The following is a 22,966-nucleotide window of genomic DNA, read 5'->3' as shown; positions in this document are numbered from 1 at the left end:
ACCAATCGCTGCGCTTTTTCTAGGTGCCTGGAGCAAAAGGGCTTTGGTGATTTCCCTCCTTACTCTTATCTTTTGTAATATTTGTGTAGATGGTTGTTTGCTATAATGAAAAAACATACTGTCAGTGGCGTATTTGACAGTGGTGATGCTGGTACTGATTCATTAAAATCCAATGCTTTTGATCAGGATCTTCATAATGGTGATTATTGTGATTATTCTTTAAAAAGGCCCAGAAATGGCTTTATAAACTAAAAGAAATGATTGTGGTGACTATATTGTTGATTTTTCTGCCGTATCAGGGAGATAATGGCTCCTCCTTATCTAAGTACAGCTTTAAGATTGATAAGAACAAAGTCAAGTGGGGGGGAAGGGTGCATGTTTTCCAAACATGGAAAAAGCAAGTGTCCAAGTCTGTCAAACTCAGACTGATTGATTTAACAAAAATATAAAAACAAAACAAAACAGGTCACCTTATTAATAATAACATTAATGAAAAGAGCAATAATAAAAAAAAACAAGTCTTCATCATAATAATACCTGTAATAACAACATTGACAGTAACAATCATAATAATATTGATAATAATAGCAATAATTAGAATCATTAAAATTCTATAAACAAGAAAAAGCAATGGAGTTCCTCTCCGGGGAAAAGAGAGGAAGAGCACCACAGGCAGTGTGTCTGAAGCCCAAACCACTGCCTGACATGAGGTAAAAAACAATAAAAATGTCCCCCTCCTCCAAGTGGACTGTAGAGGGAGGTAGGATGGAGGGATGCCAGACTGCGGGACGGCTGAGAGACATTGATTCTGCTCAGTGCTCTCTCTCCAGCCCTCCACTGCACCACTCTGTAGCTATCAGTCACTCTGTGTCTATGTGTCCTCACACAAAGTGGCTGTAGGGCCCCGTGACGACGGTGGAGGCATAGGGAGACACAGTAACCGTAGAGGTGGTGTAGAACGAGGGGGATAACCGCGTCACCGGCCCCTCCTTCTTGTCTTTAGATTGTCCAGGTCCTGGACTAGCGCCTGCCGCCGTAGCGCCCCACTTGCGTTTCTTCCCGAGTGTCTTGATATCCTCCTGGGAGAGGCCAAGGAGAGCTGCTTCCTGCTGCCTCTGCAGTGCTCGCTCTGCCAGCAGCTTCATTTTGGCCTCCCAAAGAGCCAGGCCATGCATGGGCTGGTTGAGGTTCTTGTGCTGGTAGAAGACCAGGGAGATGCGGGAGGGGTGGGAGCGGTCAGGCTTTTTGAGTGGAGTGGTAGCATGTAGTTCCCGACGAGCACATTCGATTAGGATGGAGCCGTGGGCTGGTGCCACTGCTACCCCGCCTATGTAAGGGTCCAGGAAGTTGTGCTCACTATCAGACCAGACCTCATCCACGTCCTCTTCGCAATTCTTGGTGCTCTCGACGTCGCTCTCTGCTCGGCTGGGCGTGTAGCAGGCCTGATCTGATTGCTGCAGGGCATCGGGGAAGAGGCGACCCTCTGGAGCAGGGGAAGGGGTGTTACTTGCCACAGAACCTCCAAAAGACTTCCAGGCCTTTTCCTGGGGCCCAACCGGAGTGGAACACCGACTTTCTCCAGTCTTGGACCAGATCTTGTCGGGATAGGCCCCTGCAGGATTGCTGTGCTTCATACCAGGACTATAAGGCCCCATGCCCCATGTTTGCGGCTGTGGGCTAGCAACGGGGCTCGCCCAGTGCCTGGGGGTGCCTGGATGTGGGGTACTTGGCCGTGGTGTAAGTGGGCCTGCGTGAGAGACACCGGGCTGTGGGGTTACTGGGTGAGGGGTGCTTGGGCGTGGAGTGCCAGGGCGTGGGGAAGATTGATGTATGTTACCTTGGACCACTGTGCCTAGCTGAGGGGATGGAGATGGAGAGGGAGGTACCTGGAGTGACGGTGATGGGGCAGGGGAAGCCCTCATAGTGTTTAAGCCAAGGAAGGATGACCACTGCTGCGGGTAAGGAGAGGCCTGCCGCTGCTGGAGATGCTGGTGAAACTGCTGCTGTTTCTCCGATGAGGCCTCGGAACTTTGTTTATGCTTCTGATGGGCATCCCAAGTGGTGGGAATAAAACTTCCATTAAGCTTGTGCCCAGGCCAGGTCACAGGTTGCGAGGGGCTTCTTGATGTGTTGGCTCCGACCTGGTTCGGAAGCGTGCCTTCATAGACTGGCACATCCATAGGCTCCTGTTTGATGACCGGCGTGCCTCTGTTGGAGGACTCAGAGGAGGCAGAGGAAGGACGGGATTGGCTATAAACTGGTGCCTGGGTGTAAGTCGTGTGATTTGGTTGGTTGGTTTGCTCTGCTTGGCTGGAGCAGGAAAGAGCCACCCTGGACTGAAAGTTTTGAATGTCAGGCTTCTGATCTACCTGGACAGCTTTACAGCCAGCTCTGGGCGAAGAGCCATTTCGACCCTCATAGGTCCTCAGTACAGGGGGGAAAAGTGTATTGGGTGAGCACCTGTAGTAGGCATAATCCATTGGGGGCAAACTGGTGTGGAAACCATTTACTGTATCAGGTGCAGAGGGCTGGCCAGTTGTGGGGAGGCCTCCCCTTGCATAGAAGACGGGGTTTGTATACATGGGATTTACTGGGTCTACTGCTTGCACAGAATATCCATCTATCGATCCGTTTAAGGGTTCCTTTTTGATGTTGGGCTTCACCTCTTGTTTTATAATTGCTGTTTGTTTGACACAAAAGAAAAGTAAGGAAAATGGGTTACAAACAAGTCAAAATCTTAAAGTATTTCAGCTTTTACAATCCGGTGATAACAGGTAAACACAAAGGACATTTTAAGTTACTTAGATCTAAAACAGAAACTAACCTTTATTGCCTTGGGGTTGAGGGAAACTGCTAATGCAGACCTCGGCTTTGATCCCCGTCTTCTCCGGCGTCTCTCCTGCTTGCTGGATGAGTTTATTTTTCTTCTTCTCTGAGGCAGCCTTCTTTGCCTCTAGTCGGCGCTGTCGGCATGACTTGGCAGGTTCGGGCAACTTGCGCACCTCACGGCGGAAAGCGTTAAGCACCTGGATAGCTCCTGTCTCCATCTTGCGGTTCTGGGCCTCCTCGCTGCCAAACTCATCTGTCGGGGATAACGTGTAAAGAGGCAACACGTGGAGCTGCTCGTCCTCTGGGACTTCTCCCACTGTTCGGTTGTCCTCCTTTGTCAAAGTACACACCTGGTAGAGCGTGGCACAGAGTGTGTGATAAAACAGCCGCACTTTTTATGTAGCATTTTCAGCTCATTAACAATGTAGCCATTATTCAGTGCAAAAAAGAGAAAGGTTTAATGATCTTACCACTGTGCATCCATTGTACAGGTTGTGCTGGTCCTTATGAGCGTGAGCACAAAAGTCCATGCAAGCAGTGATTCCAGAGAATGGACGGCCTTCCTTCAAGCCCAGCCTGCATTCAGGAGCTTTGGACTCTGTCTGGCACTGAAGTAAAGGACAGAGATAGCATTAAACCAGCTATAGGAAGGGACTCATTTCTGCATTTAAGATTGCTTCCTTTCTCAAAGCCAAGTCCTCACAGGTGTACTAAATCATAAGGTAATAATGCGTGCGAGTTGGTTTTGCGTCTTTAGAAACATCTCCTGCTGAGATCTTCTTTCCTATGTTGGTTTGCTAATAGACATGTGCCTGTACAACACACCTGGTTACTGTAGGCTTGTGGTGCTAGTTGCTTGTACACAGGAGCCACCTCAGTTGCCAGAAGCTGGAAGTTATCCCTGAGTTTTTCCTCCTGATGATGAAAACATGAATCACAGGTCAGACAAAACTATAAAGTGGTATCTTAAAATTTACAGATGCTATTCTGAAAAGAACAAGAAGAGAAAAGAATTTTAAAATAAAAAAAATAATATTAATCTTCTCATTTGCATACATATGTACTCATACAATGCTTGTAAAAAGGCAGCTTTCGCGTGATGAGTACCTCTTCAGGGTGTTCTCCCTGTAACCTGAACTTTCGCGGCATTTTGCTTCGTGCGTACTTGCAGCCGTTAAAGTACATACTCCATGAGCAACCAAAAGAGAAGGAAGCACCACAAGTTTCAGGATCCTTGCCTTGACAGGCACAAGTACGGCTGTAGGGGGAGACAGAGAGCACACTGAGCTTCATTCATAGAAGACGTGCAGTCTGGCATGTTTTACTACCTCGTGTGCACCACTGTAATTGAGAGTGTTAGCGAGACAGTTGGTTTCATTTGAAGCAATCAATGTTGAATGGTGTTACAGCAGATCATCTTAGACTTAAGCCACACATTTTAATAATGTCCGGTTTTATTAAAATTGCTTTATATGTCAAAGTTACTATATGTTACACACATATTGGAGGGAAACACAAAGGCAGCTTCAGTGCCTACACAGAAGATAGAAGCAAGACTTATTTCTCCATCCCAGATGGTGAGTGGTTCACATATCTAAGCCACCAGACACGGGGGTGTGTTAACATTTACTCATGGTTAGCTGAAGGGCTGGGTACTAGGTGAACAGTGTAACAGAGAACAAAATGTACACATTTCATTTTTGTCGTAATTCTTGTCTTAAAATTCACTTTTATGTCATGAATATGAACTTTGGACAAATTTGATCCGGTCAGGATATTTTCCACACTTCTCCACTGCTTCTGACTTATTCCCACTACTGGAAATATAAATACAACAATAGTGTTGTTAAAGTGAGGAAGCATTGTGAACATGCAAAGAGGCTGGACACATGACTGACTAGCAGTGAATGTGATGAACAATAACCTGTGCTTTCACACATGGGTGAAACACCACTCTGCCTTTGTACTAGAGAGTCGGCAGGTTTAAGACAGGCTAATGTCTAACCGGACTGAGTCAGACATTACTGTTGTCACACGCACTTCTGTCTAAGGATGTTTATAAATGTTCAGGACAACCATGTGTGGCATGTGTGAAAAAGATACCCAGAGTTTAAACACCATCTGCTTCAAAAATCAATATATTCAAAAGTCCATCCATTTCCTGACAGACATCCAGAATGAAAAACTAGCCATCCCCTACTCACTCCTCATTGAGGCCACAGCGTCGGCTGGTGGGGTTGCCATGTTTGGTGAGCGTGTCTGTGACCTCTCTGTACAGTTGGTCAGCCAGGGCCCTCGGTACACCTTCCCAGGCTATAATGACGACGATGATGACAGCATTGTCACAGCGATGGCCTGCACGTTGCCTCACCAGACACAGCAGCTTCTCTTTCTCATTGCCTCTACGGATCACCTGACAGGAAACAAAGCTTGTGAGCTTTTACTCGCACACAAAAATCCAATGCTAATAAAGCCAAATACAATTTCAGTCAGTTGATAGGATGTTCCAAGAGCTCCTTGTAGTTCCTGCATTTGGCCAGCAGATGTCCAGCACACCCATACATTTTGATATAGTGACAAACCAGACATAGTTGAGGGTTACATTTTATTTAAGAAGGATATTTACTCCTTGAACTAAAGTCTGACCCACTTCTGTGACTGAATACCACTTCTTTAAGTCAGTTCCCCTAGCTTCCTAATCTTTCTGTCTTAAAACACACCCAAACAGTCACCCCCCCTCAGCAGGGTGGTTGTTTTGAATCCATAAAGTCATTAGCAGGATGTGTCAGGGGTGACACAGGAGAGGAGGCCAGGCAGTTGTCACAGAGTGAGACCTCCTACTGATTTGCTCACTGTGGATGGCAACTCGCCTGTGTGTCTCCCCAGGACCCCTCACTATACAAACATGCACACACACTCACATGTCACATAAATTGCTTGTTGACAGGCTGTCAGTGTTGGCAGGTGGGATAAACACTGAAAAAAACTCTCACTCTCACTTTTTTATCTTTCACTTGAACTGACACAAATGTTAGCACCCGGTCAGCCTCTCTTTACTCTTAGGGCCTTGGTTGGTCAAAGCCCATTGGTCGCTTTGTGCACTCCTGGAGATACCATCGGAAAGCGTCACAGGTACCTGCTGCAGTATTCTCCTGAACAATAGGCGTCGCTCCACATCAGCGCTGATACAGGAGAAGATGAAGGCAAAACTGGAAGCAAAGCCTCATCTTTTCAAACTGCTGCAGCATATCCCACGGTATAATCTATGTACCGCTGAGCTTCTGTATTCATCATTAAAACCAAGGTAAAAATGACACGATTGTACATGCGTGTCTTCAACCTGATTGCAGCTGTAGCACCATGTAACAAGAGGTGCACAACAGCAGCTAGGGCGTCAACTCTTTTTGACCGGTGCTGTTCACCACATACCAGTCGGAGGGTATAACAGGCTCTTTAGTGGAACATTCATTTATAAAATGAACATAATTTTTACTGATGCATGAATCAAACGAGCAGTAAACTTCTTATAGACTTCAGCTCAAGATATTACTCCCCTGGCTGTTAGAAAGGCACTTAGCACTGGTTTCACTTTTCAGACCCAAAAGCTATGACATGTCCCTCCTTTATATACAGTGTAGGGACATGTTTCTCAACACTATTGCTCACTGTCTGTTGTAGGCATGTGTGTTGGAAGTTATCCAGCATCTTTCAAAACCGCATTTTGGATGTGCTGTGATGCTACTTACCCACTTAGCAATAGGACATCCGTGGGAACTCTTTCCCTCTTTGCCTGTGTAAACCACCTTCTCAATCCGGATGGCTTCCCCCTTCTCTCCAAACCTGCATACAGAGAGACGCAATTCACTGTTTTACTGCATGTCTGACTTTAGTGTTGTGACACAAAAACCTGACACTCTCAATGTCCTACATATAAAAACACACTGCAGTCATTTCTATGTTTTGTCTCCGTAGAGAAACCAAACCAACCACAAGGAACTGGGGCATTTAAATACTGAACCTTCATGTTTTGCTGCAGGGGACTTGTTATGCTCATTTCCAGCTCCATGTAACTAGAAAAGTTACATGAAGTTTTGCACATTTCAAAATATTCCTTGTTTATCTCAAGTCAGACTTGATGAAGACCCCTAAATTCATTCACTGTGTAGAACAAAGTGTTCAGCTTCCTTTAAGCCAGCTTTATTCTGAATAGCTACCGTCTCACAAACAGAAGGCCTAAATCTCAGGTAGGTGTGGCGTTCATGCAGCCAGTTCTCTGTACCTGTGAGATGGTCATATTCAGGATATCCACTCTCACTGACATCACACAGATCCAAAAGTAGAAAAATGGTGTGAAAAGGAGCATTCACAGAAGCGTGAAAGCCTGAACCTTCAAACAGAAACTGCATATTCTGACCTTATTCTTTGAATTTTACAGAACTGACTGTAACAGCAACCAAGGAAGGTCACCTTTAAGAGCTATACTCAAACCCTCCAAAAGACTACACACATGTAGTTAGGTGCAGGTACAGTTTCTAAAGGTACTGTGTTTCAAAAAATGTTGTAAAACTGGGAAAACTTTCCAGTTTGTCCATGTGTTCAAAAACCATGGAAAAGTGTGACATTACTGATTAAGAGAGCAGAAAAATATGCTGGCCAAATGCTATTGGTACCAAAACACAATAACTATGGACAATGAACGGCTACTCAGTAGCAGTTCCAGCAGCACCTGATCAGTAACAGGAGATTTCAGATTTCCACTGAGGGATATTAATCAAAGGTTTCTTATTGCCACAAGTGACCTCATCAGCAGTGGTTCTTAGTCTTTATTCCAAATGTTCGTTTTGCCTTTCTCATTTTTCTCCACCTCTAAGTAGTCTGAGGGAGTAGCATTATATGTCAATCCTGACAAAAACAAGTCAACTTGATTAGGAGTGCATGTTCACAGTCCTCTGCTGAGATTCACACAAGCATGGCAGAGTAAATCTGATCCCTTAGCTTCCAAAACAACTCGGGCCAAAAGGACTTCTCTTGGACATATTTCTGTGCTGATAGTAGCTTGAATGCATTAGCAATTGTACACAAACATTTCTGTTTGTTTTTGTGTCCTAATGGTGCGTGGTGTGTATTTCTGCAGGTCTGTTTGTAGTTGCACAGGAGGAGAGGGGGGTCAGAGGTTGCACCGGGGCGCGGGTATGTCACTGGGCCTTGTCAGATGTTTGTTCACAGATCATATCAGGTCTCCTGTCAGCCAGATACCTGCCATTGTGAAAACCTCAGCCTTGAGCAGATTTGGCATGGCAGTGAATACGCCGTGCACCTCCTGAATAGGAATCACCCTGAGGTGCCTGAGAAAGTGGGAGGGGATTAGACTCTGTCACCACAGGGGTGGCTGGCTAGGGTGAGGGGTAGGTCAAAGGTCAGCCAGGGACTATAGGGGCTTAACATCTTGCGTCATCTCTCAAATAGCAAAAAGTGGACTCTGGTTGAACACTCCCTCCCCTCACTTACTCAAGCTGCGCTCTCTGGGAGCTAATGACTCATTGGCCCTACAGAAATCCAGCCTCTCAATGAATAGCAACTACTACAGCATTCAGCATTGTGAAAATGAAGCTTAACACAAGTGAAAGATGTGGTAAAAAAAAAAAAAAAAAAGGTTAAAGTGTGTTTACATTCTGCAGAGAAAGATATTCGTTAATTCAACCTTGAAAAGAGTTGTTTCGTGGCATGCTTCTGCAAGATAACCCAACAGCAATTTCATTACTGAGGCTGCAGCTGCAGTTTGTTTATTAAGGGTTCTATACATGAGATTACAGGAGCAAGCAATTATTTGTGGTGTAAAGATCAAGTGGAGTTATGGTGTTTCTATCAGAAAAGGAAGTCACACTTCCTCCGTGTGTTGCAATTTGAGCTTCTCTTTTCAGTGGTTAGGTAGCCGGTCTGGCTGCACATGATTCCCCCTCCCTCTAATGGGCTCATTATGCGCGTCCACCCAGCCTCTTGCGAATGGTACCAAAGACAAAAAGCGCCATCAAGTCCTCTGGCACAAGCTGCACTTTAGTGTCATTTTGGTTTCAGCTGGTCAAGCACTCGTCAGCTTTTGCAATATTCCCCAAGTTGAAGACACGAGTGCACGATCATGTTCGTTTTGACCTCCAATTCACTGATCTATCAGTACAGGAGAGTTACAGAGATTATACAGTCTGACGCTTTCTGGAAAAACTTTACATTTGCTTCCAGTTTTCACTTCTTCTACCCATACACCTGACGTAGAGGTTTAGTATGGGTGTCGCTATCGCTCAGGAGAACACTGTAGCGAGTACTCGCACCCTCAGTACTGGTACAAATGGTATGTCTGGATACTTTGCTGTTTGTGTGCAATACTGCCAATACGTGGAGCATAATGGGCCCATAAAGGTGTTCTACCTTCCCATCCTCCCTGCATTTATAAAGGGAATAAGAGTATTTAAAATTACGTTACTTTGCTCTCTAAAATGCCCTTTAAAAATAAAAGCATTTAGAAAAAAAGATCTTTAATAATGTTATTTACCTAATTTGTAGCTTGTGTAGCTTGCCATCACCGGTGTGCGAATGTGTGTGTGAATGGGTGGATGACTGGATATGTAAAGCGCTTTGGGGTCCTTAGGGACTAGTAAAGCGCTATATAAATACAGGCCATTTACCATTTTAATTTATATGCACATCTACACATATACAATCTATTTATATAGATGCACATGTGACAACACATTTTTTTTATCTTTAATTTGTGACATTTCTTGTGAAATTTTAAGTTTCACACAAACCAAACTCATTTTTACATCTACATTATTCATAAATAAGGTTACCCATCTCTCTGTCTCCCCTCACTGCTTCAATGTTCATTTTTTCCTCCATATTTTATTGTATTTTGTCATCAGTTGTTCTTCCTTCTGTGTTCTTCCCATTATCAGCTGTCATCTGCTGCTAATCCTGTGCTTTTTGCTCTGCCTGTGATATGCTGATGATGCTGATATTTCCTGTTCCTCCTACTAGATTCTAGGTCACAGATTCCCTAAGGACAAAATGTGAGGAGGAGGACTCATGAGAAGAGAAGAGAAGAGAAGAGAAGAGAAGAGAAGAGAAGAGAAGAGAAGAGAAGAGAAGAGAAGAGAAGAGAAGAGAAGAGAAGAGAAGAGAAGAGAAGAGAAGAGAAGAGAATATACCTTGTCTCCATCAGGGTTCGTATGGAGGCCACAGTAGGTCCAGATCCCAAGTGATTGTAGTAGGGCCCTTCATCTTTTTCAATTATGTGCTCTGAGGGGGGGGGGACAGTACAGAGTAAGAACACAACATTTTATCTGAAAAACGAATACAAACTGTAGCAGCAATTGACAATAAACACTGGATTTTTACAGTGTATCAGTGATTCCACTACAGCATGAATTCAACACAGAATCAGAACAAGATTGGGTAATATAGTCACTGCTGTTCAAATCTATAGCTTTGGTGGTAATGTCCCCTAACACCAGCCTATTTAAAACAGTTTCGCTTTTGAATTTGAATCTTTGGTTTTAAAAACATTTTTGCCTTTCACATTGACCAAAAATTTTACATCTAAGCCCCAATTCCTAACAAACCAACTCTTGGATCTGAGTGTCACTTAAATTGCACACAAAGAAGACTTGAAAAGTACAGCTTGGCTTTGCATGTTCTCACATGTTGTAGTGTTTTGTAAAAGGACAAAGGTACAGCGGATGTGCTTTGATGTATTTCTGGCCAAACTCAAAGATATTTTCTTTGTAGGTAAAGCCAGATCTTCTATGAGAAGCATGTGAAAGTAGAGCTCATTGCGACATCCAGTTCAAACACACGTTCACACACATGAACGCACACACACAGGGAGTGGTGTGGGGAGCAAAACATGGTGAAGCAGAAGCTTTTTGAGGTAGTGTGTGACTCAGTATGTAGGGATGTTTAGAGGGAGTGTTAGTGTGTGTGTTTTGTGTACATCTGAGGTGATGTTGTGCATGAGTATGTGTGAGCATTTGACCATTCCCCTGCACAAAACCTATGGTTTTAAACCACACCCTATGACTTCAGTGTTACATTTTCTATGAGATACTGTGCAGATTAATGGTATGATGGCCTCGAGGAATTTCGCATTGCCCAGCTGTATCAGCTAACTGTGTGTTGTTAAACTAACATTGTGTTGTTCTTGCTCTTGTATCATTTCTAAAGTACAACTGTGGATGCCAACATTACCAAAAATGCCCTTAATGCGCTCCACACTATCAGATGATTAAAATGCGGTCTTCCACTCTGTGTGTGTGTTGTGTTTGTATGTGTGTGTGGTTGTGTCCAGAGGCAACATGAGGTCACATTCTGCTGCTGGTGAAAGGAGGCTCCAGGGCGTGGTTCATGGCAGGAAATGGAGTAGTCATAGTCCATTTATGTGCAAAGAAAAAAAATATGTGTGTATATGTATATACTGTATCCTGTCTGTGTTAAAAACAACAAATTCCTATGCAGTGTTATGCTATACTGCTTAGAAAAGGAAATGTGTAACATAATTATGAAGGCTTGTTGTTTGTTGGTCTTTACCCCTAGTAACACAACATGGTTAGCAAGTGTGTGTCATTGACACTGCTCTTCCCACTGCTGTGCACTCCTTTTAGTGCTCAGATGCAACACAATTTTATGGACCAGGCCTTAATCCATCCCAAATCCACACCCAGCAAACTGTCAGTTTACCCGTTTTCTCCACGTCTAGTCTTGGTTGTAAAACAACTGGTCCGACCAGCCAACCTAACCCCTGGATACACTTCTTGGGCTTTCTGAGTCAGTCACACAACAGGCTTAAAAGGCTGTGCAATGCATGGAATACAATGTACATGCAATACAAAAGATTCCATAAATTACACATGCATATGCGTAAATAACATAAACATATTTATATTTGTTTGAAAAATGGGAGTCCTAAAACTAGTCCGTGTACATCGAGTGGCTGTTGTGTGGCTGTTAGATCACAATCGATTTTTAATCAAAGTTGTCAATCAAATGTTGCAGTAAAAAAAGCTTTCTGTATTATACTTATATCACAAAAAGGATTTTTTGCCTTGTCAGAGAGACTGACTGGAAATGCTGTTGTAGGTGGACACAGTGACAACATCTATCTGTTTATGGTATAGTTTTGTCATCATACAGTGACAAGTGTTGACTGGGAGATAAAATCAATGTGGGCAACTGGTACACAGTAACTCCAAGAAACAGGTTGTCATTTCTTAGTAGCCTGCCTGAGAACACAGTCTCTCGTTATTTGGTTTGTGTGTCGAGTTAATAAACTATTATCCACATTAGCTAACGCAGCAATATTCAGATTTACTGAGTTATTAATTAATGACTTACTGAGACACTATGCATTAGAATAACGTGAGTGTAGTCTAACAAATTAAATCTCCAGCATATAATGTCTTTAAATGAAACATTTCAACTGTAGGACCACCTACTTGGTTGTAAATAAATAGGCTTCCCTAAACAGGGTGCTACCCAAACTATGGGACTGAACTCCATTCTGTCTAACAAAGGCTCTGTTCTGCTTGCTTGCAAGACCCAAACCCACACAAAAGAGTCCTTCTGCCACCACTGCTATTGTTCCTGCATGTTGCCTTTATTGGCCCTCACTGTCACAGTCTAGATGGTCACTACCACGCACCCTGGCAACTTGCACATTCTTTCTTAGCTGCAACCAACCAGAAAACCAGAAAGAACTGGGGTGGGAATGGGGTGAAAAAATCTAAAAGTCAATCTGTTTACATCAATAAGCAAAGTGAAATGCTTACAATGGCCACATAATAGGCTGATTATTTTAGTGGAGGAATAAAACATTTCCAAAGATAACGAAATGTGCTCAAATTGACAAAGACTCAAATTGATCTCTAGTCAGAGATTAATAAGTAATGTTTTCAGAAGACTGATTATTGTTAGACTATTTCTAATTTGTGTCTGAAATGCACTTTGTGGATGGAAAGTAAGCTGTGTGACCATAAGCAGAGGCTGAGATGCAAAAACTTACCCACGCAGGTGCAGGTGGGAAACTCTGCCTGAAGATCCTTGGAAGGAGTACTTAGCAAGCTCTTAGTGGGTGTGTCAAGATAGCGTAAAGGAGAGTCCAAGAAGCCTTTGAGAGATGGTGAAGAGGGCACACCTTCCTTAGTTGGTGTGTCCTCCTCAGAAAAGCAGGTGGTGGACAATACTGTTATATCACCCGAGGATTCAATTTTCATTCGTTTTGACAGCGGAGAAGCTGGCATGCTAAAAGTATCCTGCACCACTCTGGACTGCTGCTGCCTCTCCACTATATCTTCCTGTTTCAGAGGAACTTGAACAGACTCCCTGTGCTGCATCTCCATAGGCCGTTCTGTAGATGCCTGGCTCAAGGATGCCTCACTTTGGGTCCTGGACTCATCTTTGCTCATTCCCATCTGATGATCTCGATGAGGTGTGGGGGTGGGTTGACTTGTGGAAATTAAGGGAAGTGGCTGGGAGGTGGATGATGATGCAGGACTGAGGTCCTGAGGACTACTCAGGGATTCATTCCCTGACTTTGGGGCTGTAGCAGTCTCCTCCACGGGCTGACTGGCAGATACGTCTGGAACTGAGTCCCCAAATTCAGCCTCAAACTGGCGGATCAACTCTTCGTACTTCGGGTCCAAGTTAAAGACGCTTGGTACATTTGAGGTGCTGGGTGAGGATGTGGAGGTCATAGGTGTCATGGTGCTGGTATTACTGGAGGCCAGGCTGCCCATCTCTTCTGACTTATTGTGAGCTGCAAGGCCCACAGGTGGGAGTAGAGGGCCCAGCTGGGCTGGAGTGTTTTCTGATGGAACAGAAACAGTGGAAGTGGGTGTCATTGAGGAATTGAAAATGGATACCTGAGATTGGGCTGGGGCAGGGAGGCCTGCAGCAGCAGCAGCCTGAGTGAAGTTACTGTGGAGGGGCAGTTGGTCGAGTGGACCTAGTTGCAGTTTGGCCAGGGGTGCGGATCTGTCCATCATGTGGACTGGTGGTTTCTGTGTGGTGATCTGAGTCTGAGGCAGAAAGGTTGGCATGGAGGCTTTCTGTTTGGGCTTCTTGATGATTATCTGTTTGGGTTTGGGAAGGGGAGGACCCAAAAACGTCTCAGTCATAGCTTTAAGACCAGGAGATCCTTGGCTGATTTTTTTCCTCTTGGGTTCCTGTTTGATGGCCAGATGTGACAGGGCCTCTGCATCCATCTGTGGCCACCATTTTTTCAAATTTTGGCAAGCCAGAGGCCCACGTGGGCCAACGCCTCCAAAGCCAGAGGGGTGGTTTGAGAAAAGATTCCTCTTGTAGTGAAGGTGCTGTTGTAGAGCTGCCTGAGTGGAGTGGCTAATGGCTGCTTGGCCAGGAGAGAGGGGAGTGCCAGGGTAGTGCTGACCCTGGTGCTGACCATTAGCCATACCATAATGTCCCATGGAGGCAGGGTGATGATAGTGGTCAGCAGAGTCTGACTCTTGTTTTATCCTGACCAATGCCGGGTTATCCTGGGCCTGGACAGTCCCATTCTGGTTCAAGCTAAGTTGTTGCGAAGCTGGAAGCTTAAAAGGAATTTTGCTAAACTTGCTACTGGTGTCACCAAGCAGCTGTTTGAGCTCTGACATGGGGTCTGAGCTACTATGAGGTGCAGTGGCAAGGTGAGACTGAGGCTCAGACTTCACACACATCCATGGATTTCTGTGTTCAGATCCTGTGCCTGAGGCTTGCTGCCACTGCAGGGGATTCGGGTTGAAGCCTGGTGGTTTTCCCTGACACGGGAAGGGAGAGGTAGAGGACTGGACAGGGGTAACATGGGGCGGATGGCCCTGGGATTGGGGTCTGTGGTGCTCACATGACTCTAGGGCCTGCTGGCTAGTTTGTAGTCCTGGAGGGACAGACTGAGAGCGTGAAGAAGATGAGTAGGTGCCAGAAGAGGATGGGATCATGCCAATGCCATTAAGAGGCTGAGATGCGGTGTTTTGGTTGTGTTGATGGTGATGGAGGTTATTTGTGTAGGGGGTTTGACCTGGGGAAGAGGCAGTTTGTGGGCTAGTACCAGATAACTGTGTCAGAGCATCTATGGCGATGGCTGTCTGAAGACTGATGTTCTTCTCCTTGGCTATGGAGAGCACCTGTGGCGAGCAAGGAATCGGTGGTTTGGAGCAGGGCACTTGATCTGGGTGAGTGCCTTGGCTTTCCTGTTGCTGCTGGGAGCATGAAATAGACAGATGGTGGCCACCATTTACTTGTTGGTAGGTCTGAGAGTGATGCAGCAAATGGGGTTGCTCTATGTGAGGTTGTAAATGTGAGGGAGTATCAACCAGTTTGTGGGAGCCTTGATCCTCATTGGTTGCTAATTTTATCTTCTTTTCCAGCCATTCAAGGTAGTCTGGACAGTCAGGCCCATCACAGTCGCAATTGGGAGGCTTGTGTCCATGTTTTGCTTGGCTCAGTGCTTTCTGTAAGGTCTCCAGGTCTTCTGAAGGTGGGCAGCTACCCTCAGGAGCCCCTGCAGAGATTCTAGCTTGAGCCTTCCCAGCGCCTGTTTCCTGGGTAAACTTCTCATACAAATAGGCTGTAGTAGCCTGCAAGAGGTGGCAGGAAGAGGAGGAAGAATGAGGCAGTGAGCCAGCAATAGCAGAAAAAGCCACCAGATTGTGAGCATCCTCCATGTCTGCATGGTGTACAGGTTCAGCAGGGGTTGCACCACACGTTTGCTGTTGTTGGGTGTCGCTGACCTTGCCATGTCCAGGCACCCAGCACTGCCTTGGCAGCACGCTTTCTGCACACTGCTGCTCTGTTTCTATAGATGGCTCACCATCATTAGGGTACTGATTCACCCCATTGGCCAGTTCCAGGCTCAGCGCGCCTTCCTGGAGGCGGTCATGTGACCCAATTTCCATCTGGCCTCCACTTCTGGGGCCATCCACTGAAGTAACTTTGTGAACAGTCTAAAAGACAAACACAGAGCACAGGTAATGAGGATGTGAAAAACAATGGATTCAGATGCACATCGTACACATTAGGTATGGCTTTAAAATAGTAATTGTGCTAAACTAGATTATGCTATACTAAATGTACTCATGGCATTCAGTAGTTACTATTACAGCATTCCTTGGATGAGTATCAACCCAGTAATCCAGGACTCCATTCCCTTCTTTCCAGCTCTTATCCAGAGTTTGCCACCCACCTCTCACACATGCATAGCATAAAGTTTCTCCGGGTCACACCAGTAAGGCTGGTGTAAACTCTTCTCATATTCAGTGGGCTTATTTTACAACTGGTAAGTCACAGGTCACGTGACAAAATTCCACAGTTGTTTATAAATGGACGTTCTACTTGAGATCCGCTGGGCTATACAAAGCAGGCAGTGGTGTTAGGAGACATTGTGAGCCAGATGTGGGAAGCACAGAGAAAAGAAAATGCAGTACAAATCCACATCCTTGGACTCTGTTTTCATAATTTATTACTGGAAATATTAAAAAAAAAAAAAAAACACTGAGGACTTATCAGCATTTTACTCTTATCTCAAGAAACCAATAAGGGAAACAAGTCAAATGCTTAATGTAGCTTTTCAGAAACACAATTACTTGATTAGAACGTGTAAATGTTTATAATTTCTAAATGTAAATTATAAAATAATAAATCAAATCGGATAGTGAAGAAGTGGATTCATTATGGCCTATGCCATTTTACCAAAGTGTATAGAATCAAGAAATGTCTTCAGTTCTTTTATATACTAAGTGTCTGGATGTGAGCAGCACAGCTCTGTTTACTGGGTTTGTAGACTCATTTTTTACAAGACCAAAATTCATTTCCTCTGAAACAAGACCTTAAATGGTAAACCCAAATTGGCCTGAATATCTAAAGATAATCTCCTGTCTAACAGCTACTCATCAGTAGATATAAATCAAGCTGAGCAAAGATCAAACTGCTATGGATGTTGAAAGTACAGTCATGAGATTTATCTGAGAGAACTGCTGACCAAGTGTGGATTTACAAAATACTGGTGTCCTTTGTTCAAGAGTGAAGGGACATTTTAACACAGCCTCATGATTGAACAATACAGTTATTTTGTCATGACACCAACACAGAGGGTTTTAACCCCTGTATGTATGCACTGGTGTTTAGTTTGAATACATACTGGATATAACCCCCCAGCAGATTATGTATCATATGATTAATGCTTATTTAAAGACCCATTCTATTTTTAGGAAGTTGGGGAAGGTCAAATAGTGAAAGCAGAAGCAAACTGAAAACAATCTGCTTCCATGTCACCACTTCTGAACCAGAATTTTCAGTATAAAATAAGACCAAAAACCTTTCTGTTTTTGTGATTTAAGCAACACTGTTATGTGGGACACCAGTGGCTGGTTATATCTTTTGGTGGCAGTCCTATGTCCTACACCTAGAGATGTACAGGAACAGGAATATCAGGAGACCATGTTTTGCATCTTATTTGAATCTTTCATACTGTGTGCTGCTTTGTTGTCCCTTTAATTCGTTTCGTTGCGCTCTCTTTTCATCTTTGCTTCCACTTATTGGATAAGTGTAACAAAAGTCCTTGTTAACATTTAGGAAAAGAATGTGATTTGTGTTAAAAGACACACTTCACAACAGAAACCCTGCACATCAAAAAGTGAAGTCTGCCTGTTGTGTTTAAATGTGATGCAAAGAGGTCTCATGAAAACAGGCTGCAAAAAAACAACTCATACATTGGTGAGTCAGATTTTAAGCCTTCACTTAAAGTAAGAGGTTTTCCATCTGAGTGACCACATGCAACATTAATCATGTGATTATTGATTAGTTCTACGATTCAGATTATAGATTGTTATCATGTGGTCTTTTGGCTTGATCACGCAGTAGATTCAGCAGGCACAATACTTCCCAAGTCAGGTTTCACAGTTGATTTGATGCTGGGCTTGCATGGGAAGTGGTTGAAAAAGCAAATTCACTAGTTTAATTCAATAATTTACAGACACTCCCAAGCATCAAGCACCCCACAGCTATAGGAGGATAGCTTAAGTTATCATTTATACAGTAAAAGCGCATTACTAATGGACACATATTGCACATAACACTGCACAGAAATTGACCGATGATAGCACTTTTTTAATTCAATAACATTAACAGTCCCATGAGTCTTTGCTTTCTCTGACACAAAACTGTCCAGAATCCCAAGTGACTGCCCCTCTCAGCTTGATACAGTACAGAGGGTCGACTCATACAGGACAATTAAAACACTGCTGCAGTTTTAAATCTGTGCTTTATTGTTTCTGCGTCATTAGTTACTATGACATCCATCTCAAGTCAAAGCAAGCCATTTTTAGGGACATTTTGTGTGATGATTACTCATTTTAAGCTTTCAGTGTTTCCACATTGTTGAAACGTGATCACTGAGCATGTATATATATGTAGTGACAGTGGCTTGTGCTATAAACCATGTGCTTTTCAAACATTAGTGTAGCAGTTCAGGAATTTGATTCACTAGTTTTCATTTCTGATTTCTGGTTTCTCCATATCTAAAATGACTGTAGGCTGTGAGGCTTTTCATAGTTTGACTTCCTTTTTTCGGAGATTGAAGCTCTATACTATTATCTCTTTTCCTCCAAGTCAAAATGCCAACCTGGTCATCTTGAAATACATTTTCAAACTTTTTATTTTAGTCTGCTTGAACAATGGAACAAAATGTAAAGTGGTGTCGATCTTTCAAAAGTTATGTTGTTAAATTTGTCTAAATCTCAGTGATCTTAATACATTAAGTCCAGATGTGGTTTGCAAATAAAACCAGTGAGTGTACAAGCCATTCAGTCTTCAGGTTGGTTCCTTGTAGATTATATTATAATGAATCCAGCAGAGAAGAAAAGCAAACAAAGATAATCCAAGGGCAGCTTCAGAAATCATTGACAGAGTTCATGTTGTTGCATTTGAACTTGCTCAGAGGTTCACAGGAGAGTGAAACAGTGGCACTATATGACTACATTAGATGTGCTAGCAACACAGAGGGAAGTCTGCAGGCTGTATTACAGTAAATAGTTGAGATGCTTCAATTCGCACCTGCTGCATGCTTTGTGCAGTTGTGTTCAGTTTAAAGAGCCCAAAAAACTAGAAGATGCTTGAAGATCATGTTGCAGAGGAAGACGTTATTTGTTTTATGCATACACTTTTAAATATATAATGTATGTAGATCTGAATCACTCAGTATTAGATCATCCCCACCAGAAGAAAAGAAAGAAAGAAAAGGGCTTCAGTTTGTAGCTCCATTAGTGTGCGGTAGCAGAAGTGAGCCTGATGTCCAGCTTCCCCATCATTTGAATATTATTGAAATGAGCCTTTGAAGTGGCTAATTACTGGACATTCTGTAAGCCTTCTGAATTCACTTTCTGTACTGGGTGTCTAGCAGGCGGCTCCCAGGGGGGGTTGCTGGTGTTATGGGTGAGAGGTGAAGCTGGTTTGGAAACCGGAGAGTTTTAGAGGAGGGTGCAGCGAACAGCCGGCATGCAATACGTGAGAGGCCCCATGTTTTTACTATCAGTAGCATCAGATGGGAAAGAGGAAGGGGGGGTGGAGGTAGCTGCGTGCAGTTATGAAAACTGCAGTGTGTTGAAACAGAGCGACTGCAAGACTGCATAACCTACGAACCCACAATCACGCACAGTCACACACTGACACTCTCTTTTCCTCCTTTTTTCACAGTTGTGCACACAAAACGCAGCAAAAGAAAGGTCAGAGGGGTTCGAAGCTGAACACCCGGAACAAATGGACTTCGCTGAGCTTTGACGCCAAACAAACCCAAACCCTCCTCCACCGCACACACACACACACACACACACACACACACACACACACACACACACACATTAAAGGCTCTTTTGACAAAACTTAGTCGATCTAAAACCAGTCCAAATTGTGAAATGTTGCGCTGACACCTGCACCGCTTCACACCTACCCGGCTGCCCAAACTGCACAAACCACGTGCTTTTGCAAATATTTACACTACGACATAGCCTGTTGTATTCTCTCTGTGTCGCACACAAACACACTTGTGCAGACTTGACACACAAAAACGGCACAAAGTGTATCCAAAAACACCAACCAGCCCAACTGGCTTAGACCTTGTAGAACCTGGTAGACCAGACACTTGAGTCTGGGAGCCCTTTAAACGAGACAAGCCTGTGCAGTTTTGTTTGTGAGAGTGCTCTTTAACCCTGACACTGGAGGGAGGAGACAGAATATGTGAGGATAGTAGAGGTGGCGGCGGCGGTGGCGAGAGCCTGTGAGTAGACAGCTGAACCTAAATCCAACACCAACTCATCCTCCCTCTTATCCTCCTCCCTCTTCTCCCACCCCCTCCCCTTCCCCTTTTTGCTGTCGTGCCGAACATTAAGCAGAGACCCTGACAATATGAAGCTGGCTGAGAGCCTCTAGGACACAGCAAACGCGTACTTACGTCGTCCTAGACGTCCAGACGGGGCTGCCGGTCGAAGAGTGGGGAGCAGAAGAGGAAACAGAGAGTAGCATGAGAATTGCTCGCCGGTGCAGCAGCAGTCCACGAGCGATCTGGCCTTGTTGGGGGGTTGTATTCCTCGTTTTTTTTTTTTTTCTATTTCTCCCAGCCCGGGCGGCGCGCAGACAGAGCGAGCGGTGACACACACATAAATGCACTCACACACGGCCAGCCGCACGCACAGCGCACACCTCCCCCCAGCACACCGCACACGTTTCTCATTCTCTTGCCTATTCTTATGACCAGCGCTTTCTGTTCTCTGCTTTTTCCTTTCTCATTATCTCTGTCTGCTCCTCCCTTCCCTTTTTCAATATCCTCTTTCTTTCTCTTCACTACAGATGCAGTCGGCTTCTCCTCGCAGCCCCCACCTTCACCTCCCCTCCTCCTCCTCCCCTCTCTCTTTCCCTCCCTCCATTGCCCTCCCTCTCGCGCAGCCTCTCCCTCCATCTCCTCTCCCCTCTCTCTCTCTCGCGCTTTTCAGTGTGTGTTTAGAGCGAGAGGCCATTATCTAAGCCACAGCGGGCACGTACGAATGGAATGGAGGAGTGCGCAGTGAGCAGAAACACAGAGAGCGGTGGGGGGATAGTTGCTAGCAGCAGCAGCAGCCTTGGAAACAGCACAGTGCAGCAGAGCTCCTTACCAGTGAGAAAACCCCTCTCGGTCTCTATCCACACCCATTCCACATTATGTGCTCTGCTGCATTAGATTATGTTATATATAAGGCTCTATCTCTGTCTGTGTGTGTGTTTTGTTTATCGCCATAAGCCCCATACTGGCAATTCTGAGTGTGACAGAGCTTCTCTGCTTTCGACCGCAGAGGCAAACCAGCGGCTTGCAAACGAAAACGCAATCTCATCGCGCAATGGCATCAACACAGGGAAAAAAAGAAAGAGAGAAAAGGGAGCAGAGAAAAGCATCATTACACTCCTTGTTTATGCCTTTTGTAAACGACATCCGTTTTTTTTCCTCGCGGACATTTTTGCTCCATCTAGATTGGGCTCCACCGCGGGCCGAAGGAGAAACCACCGATGATGGTTGTTCCATCTCCATTTTCATTCCTGTCCGCATTCACATCGCTTCCCTGTTCCTCGTGTGACAGGAAAAGCTTCAGACCTACACCTGTGACTGATAACAGATCCTCTAGGATGCTCTCGCAAGAGAGGGAGAGGATTGCTGGCGCTGTTGCCGGCCCTTTAATCCAAGATCCAAAGGACGCAAACGCAAAGTAGAAGGCTTCCGACTGCAGGAAGCTCAGGGTCACTTGGTTTAAAAGAAATCACCAACACTCTATGATGTCAACTCACTCCTGCAGATGTCGGGAAGCAAACGAAAGAAGACCTATATGCTCAGGAGTAAAGCAGCAAGGCGGCTGAATTGGGCAATGGAGAGTGAGAGGGGCACGACTCTTCAACATCGGTGAGCAAGAGGAACAGAGTGGAGATAGGAAGAGGGAAATCTGTGGAGTACACTGTTGAAACGTGCAGAGTTGATCAGCTGTTCGTGTGATACTGATTCTGTAACCAGAGGTACGAGAGTGGCACAAACAGAAAAAGGGTCAGGAGGTTGCTGCCGAATGAAGACCGCGAGGAGCCGACTAATCACAGTTCATCGATGGCTTCTGTCCTACCCGTCCGCCAGCGTGTGACAACGTTCTCCCATTCCTCACCATTGTCGCTTTTCCTTGATGTCACTGGCATTATCATTATGAACGCCGTCATCGCCTCTGGGTGACCGGCTCTGCGGTCCTCTCTTCGCTCCTACATTGCTGGAGTTTTGGAGAAGATTTAACCAGGAAGAGGAGGAGGAGGTTGGGTATTATGGCCGTCTCCCTCATGCAGATCGCTGTCAGCTCCTGCGTAGTGTTTTTCTCTTATATTACTGAGCATGTGTGAGCTACACTGCACTGTGGCTGGATTAACTTCTGTAGCCCTTCCCTGCTTCACTTCCTTTGGCTTTCCCTGTCTCTCCTGGTCTCTCATTTTCTCTGGCATCTTCAATCTGCCTTTGCCTGTCTCTCTCTCTCTCTCTTTCTCAATTCGTCTCTACTGTTTTGTTTCCCGAGCTTTTTGCCTCCATCCAGCATAGCTTATTGCATTACCATTCCAACACTTTTCTCACGCGCTCGCTCTCTGGCGCTATAAAATTGCACACACTGTCTGTCTCGTTGTTGCCGCACAATTTCATATGTACACACACAGATGAGCGTCAATCCCAAAGAGAAACACAGCCCGAGCCGTCTAAAAAGGAAGGGGAAGGAGAAGTAGAGCATTAAGGTCACGTGACCAGGGAGGGCCAATGAGTGGGAAGGGAGAGTATAGTGAGCGAGAGAGGTAGGAAACACATGTGGCGGTGACGTAGCTGTACCGTCACCGTCATCGTCATCAGTGTCTCCCACCAGGACGCTTGCCTCCACCACTGGGTGGGCGCGTGTCATCCCGAGCACATGCCCACCATCACCAAAACCACACCAAAAAAACTGAAGCTCAGAAAGCACGCTCTTTTTATTCACCCGGCTGGCTGGTGTTCACTCGCTCACTCCCCCGACTGTAGTGACACAGCGTTTCTCGCTCAGCATTTGGCTTAACCCCTGAATCT

General features: G+C 44.9%; 1 protein-coding gene across 3 annotated transcripts in view; it reads right to left on the bottom strand.

Annotated features, from left to right (window-relative positions):
* Positions 1-521: 521 nt before the first annotated feature.
* Positions 522-22,966, bottom strand: part of tet3 (tet methylcytosine dioxygenase 3) — a 44,883-nt gene continuing 22,438 nt past the window's right edge. For 2 of the 3 annotated variants that reach the window (XM_026187979.2, XM_026187983.2), the window contains 9 exons: positions 12,881-15,815; positions 10,032-10,122; positions 6,576-6,669; positions 5,034-5,242; positions 3,937-4,087; positions 3,655-3,744; positions 3,300-3,437; positions 2,825-3,179; positions 522-2,680 (listed from right to left, as the gene is read on the bottom strand). In XM_026187979.2, coding sequence (XP_026043764.2) covers positions 882-2,680; positions 2,825-3,179; positions 3,300-3,437; positions 3,655-3,744; positions 3,937-4,087; positions 5,034-5,242; positions 6,576-6,669; positions 10,032-10,122; positions 12,881-15,815 — 5,862 coding nt within the window. In that variant the 3' untranslated portion in view covers positions 522-881. Of the gene's footprint in view, positions 2,681-2,824; positions 3,180-3,299; positions 3,438-3,654; positions 3,745-3,936; positions 4,088-5,033; positions 5,243-6,575; positions 6,670-10,031; positions 10,123-12,880; positions 15,816-20,314; positions 20,742-22,966 lie in introns of those variants that run through there. The other variant, XM_026187984.2, reaches the window with a different exon arrangement.

The sequence above is a fragment of the Astatotilapia calliptera genome, chromosome 12, assembly GCF_964374335.1.
Source record: "Astatotilapia calliptera chromosome 12, fAstCal68.1, whole genome shotgun sequence".
NCBI lineage: Eukaryota > Metazoa > Chordata > Actinopteri > Cichliformes > Cichlidae > Astatotilapia > Astatotilapia calliptera.
The sequence above is the reverse complement of the archived record's forward strand: the minus strand, read 5'-3'. Positions and strand labels throughout refer to the sequence as shown.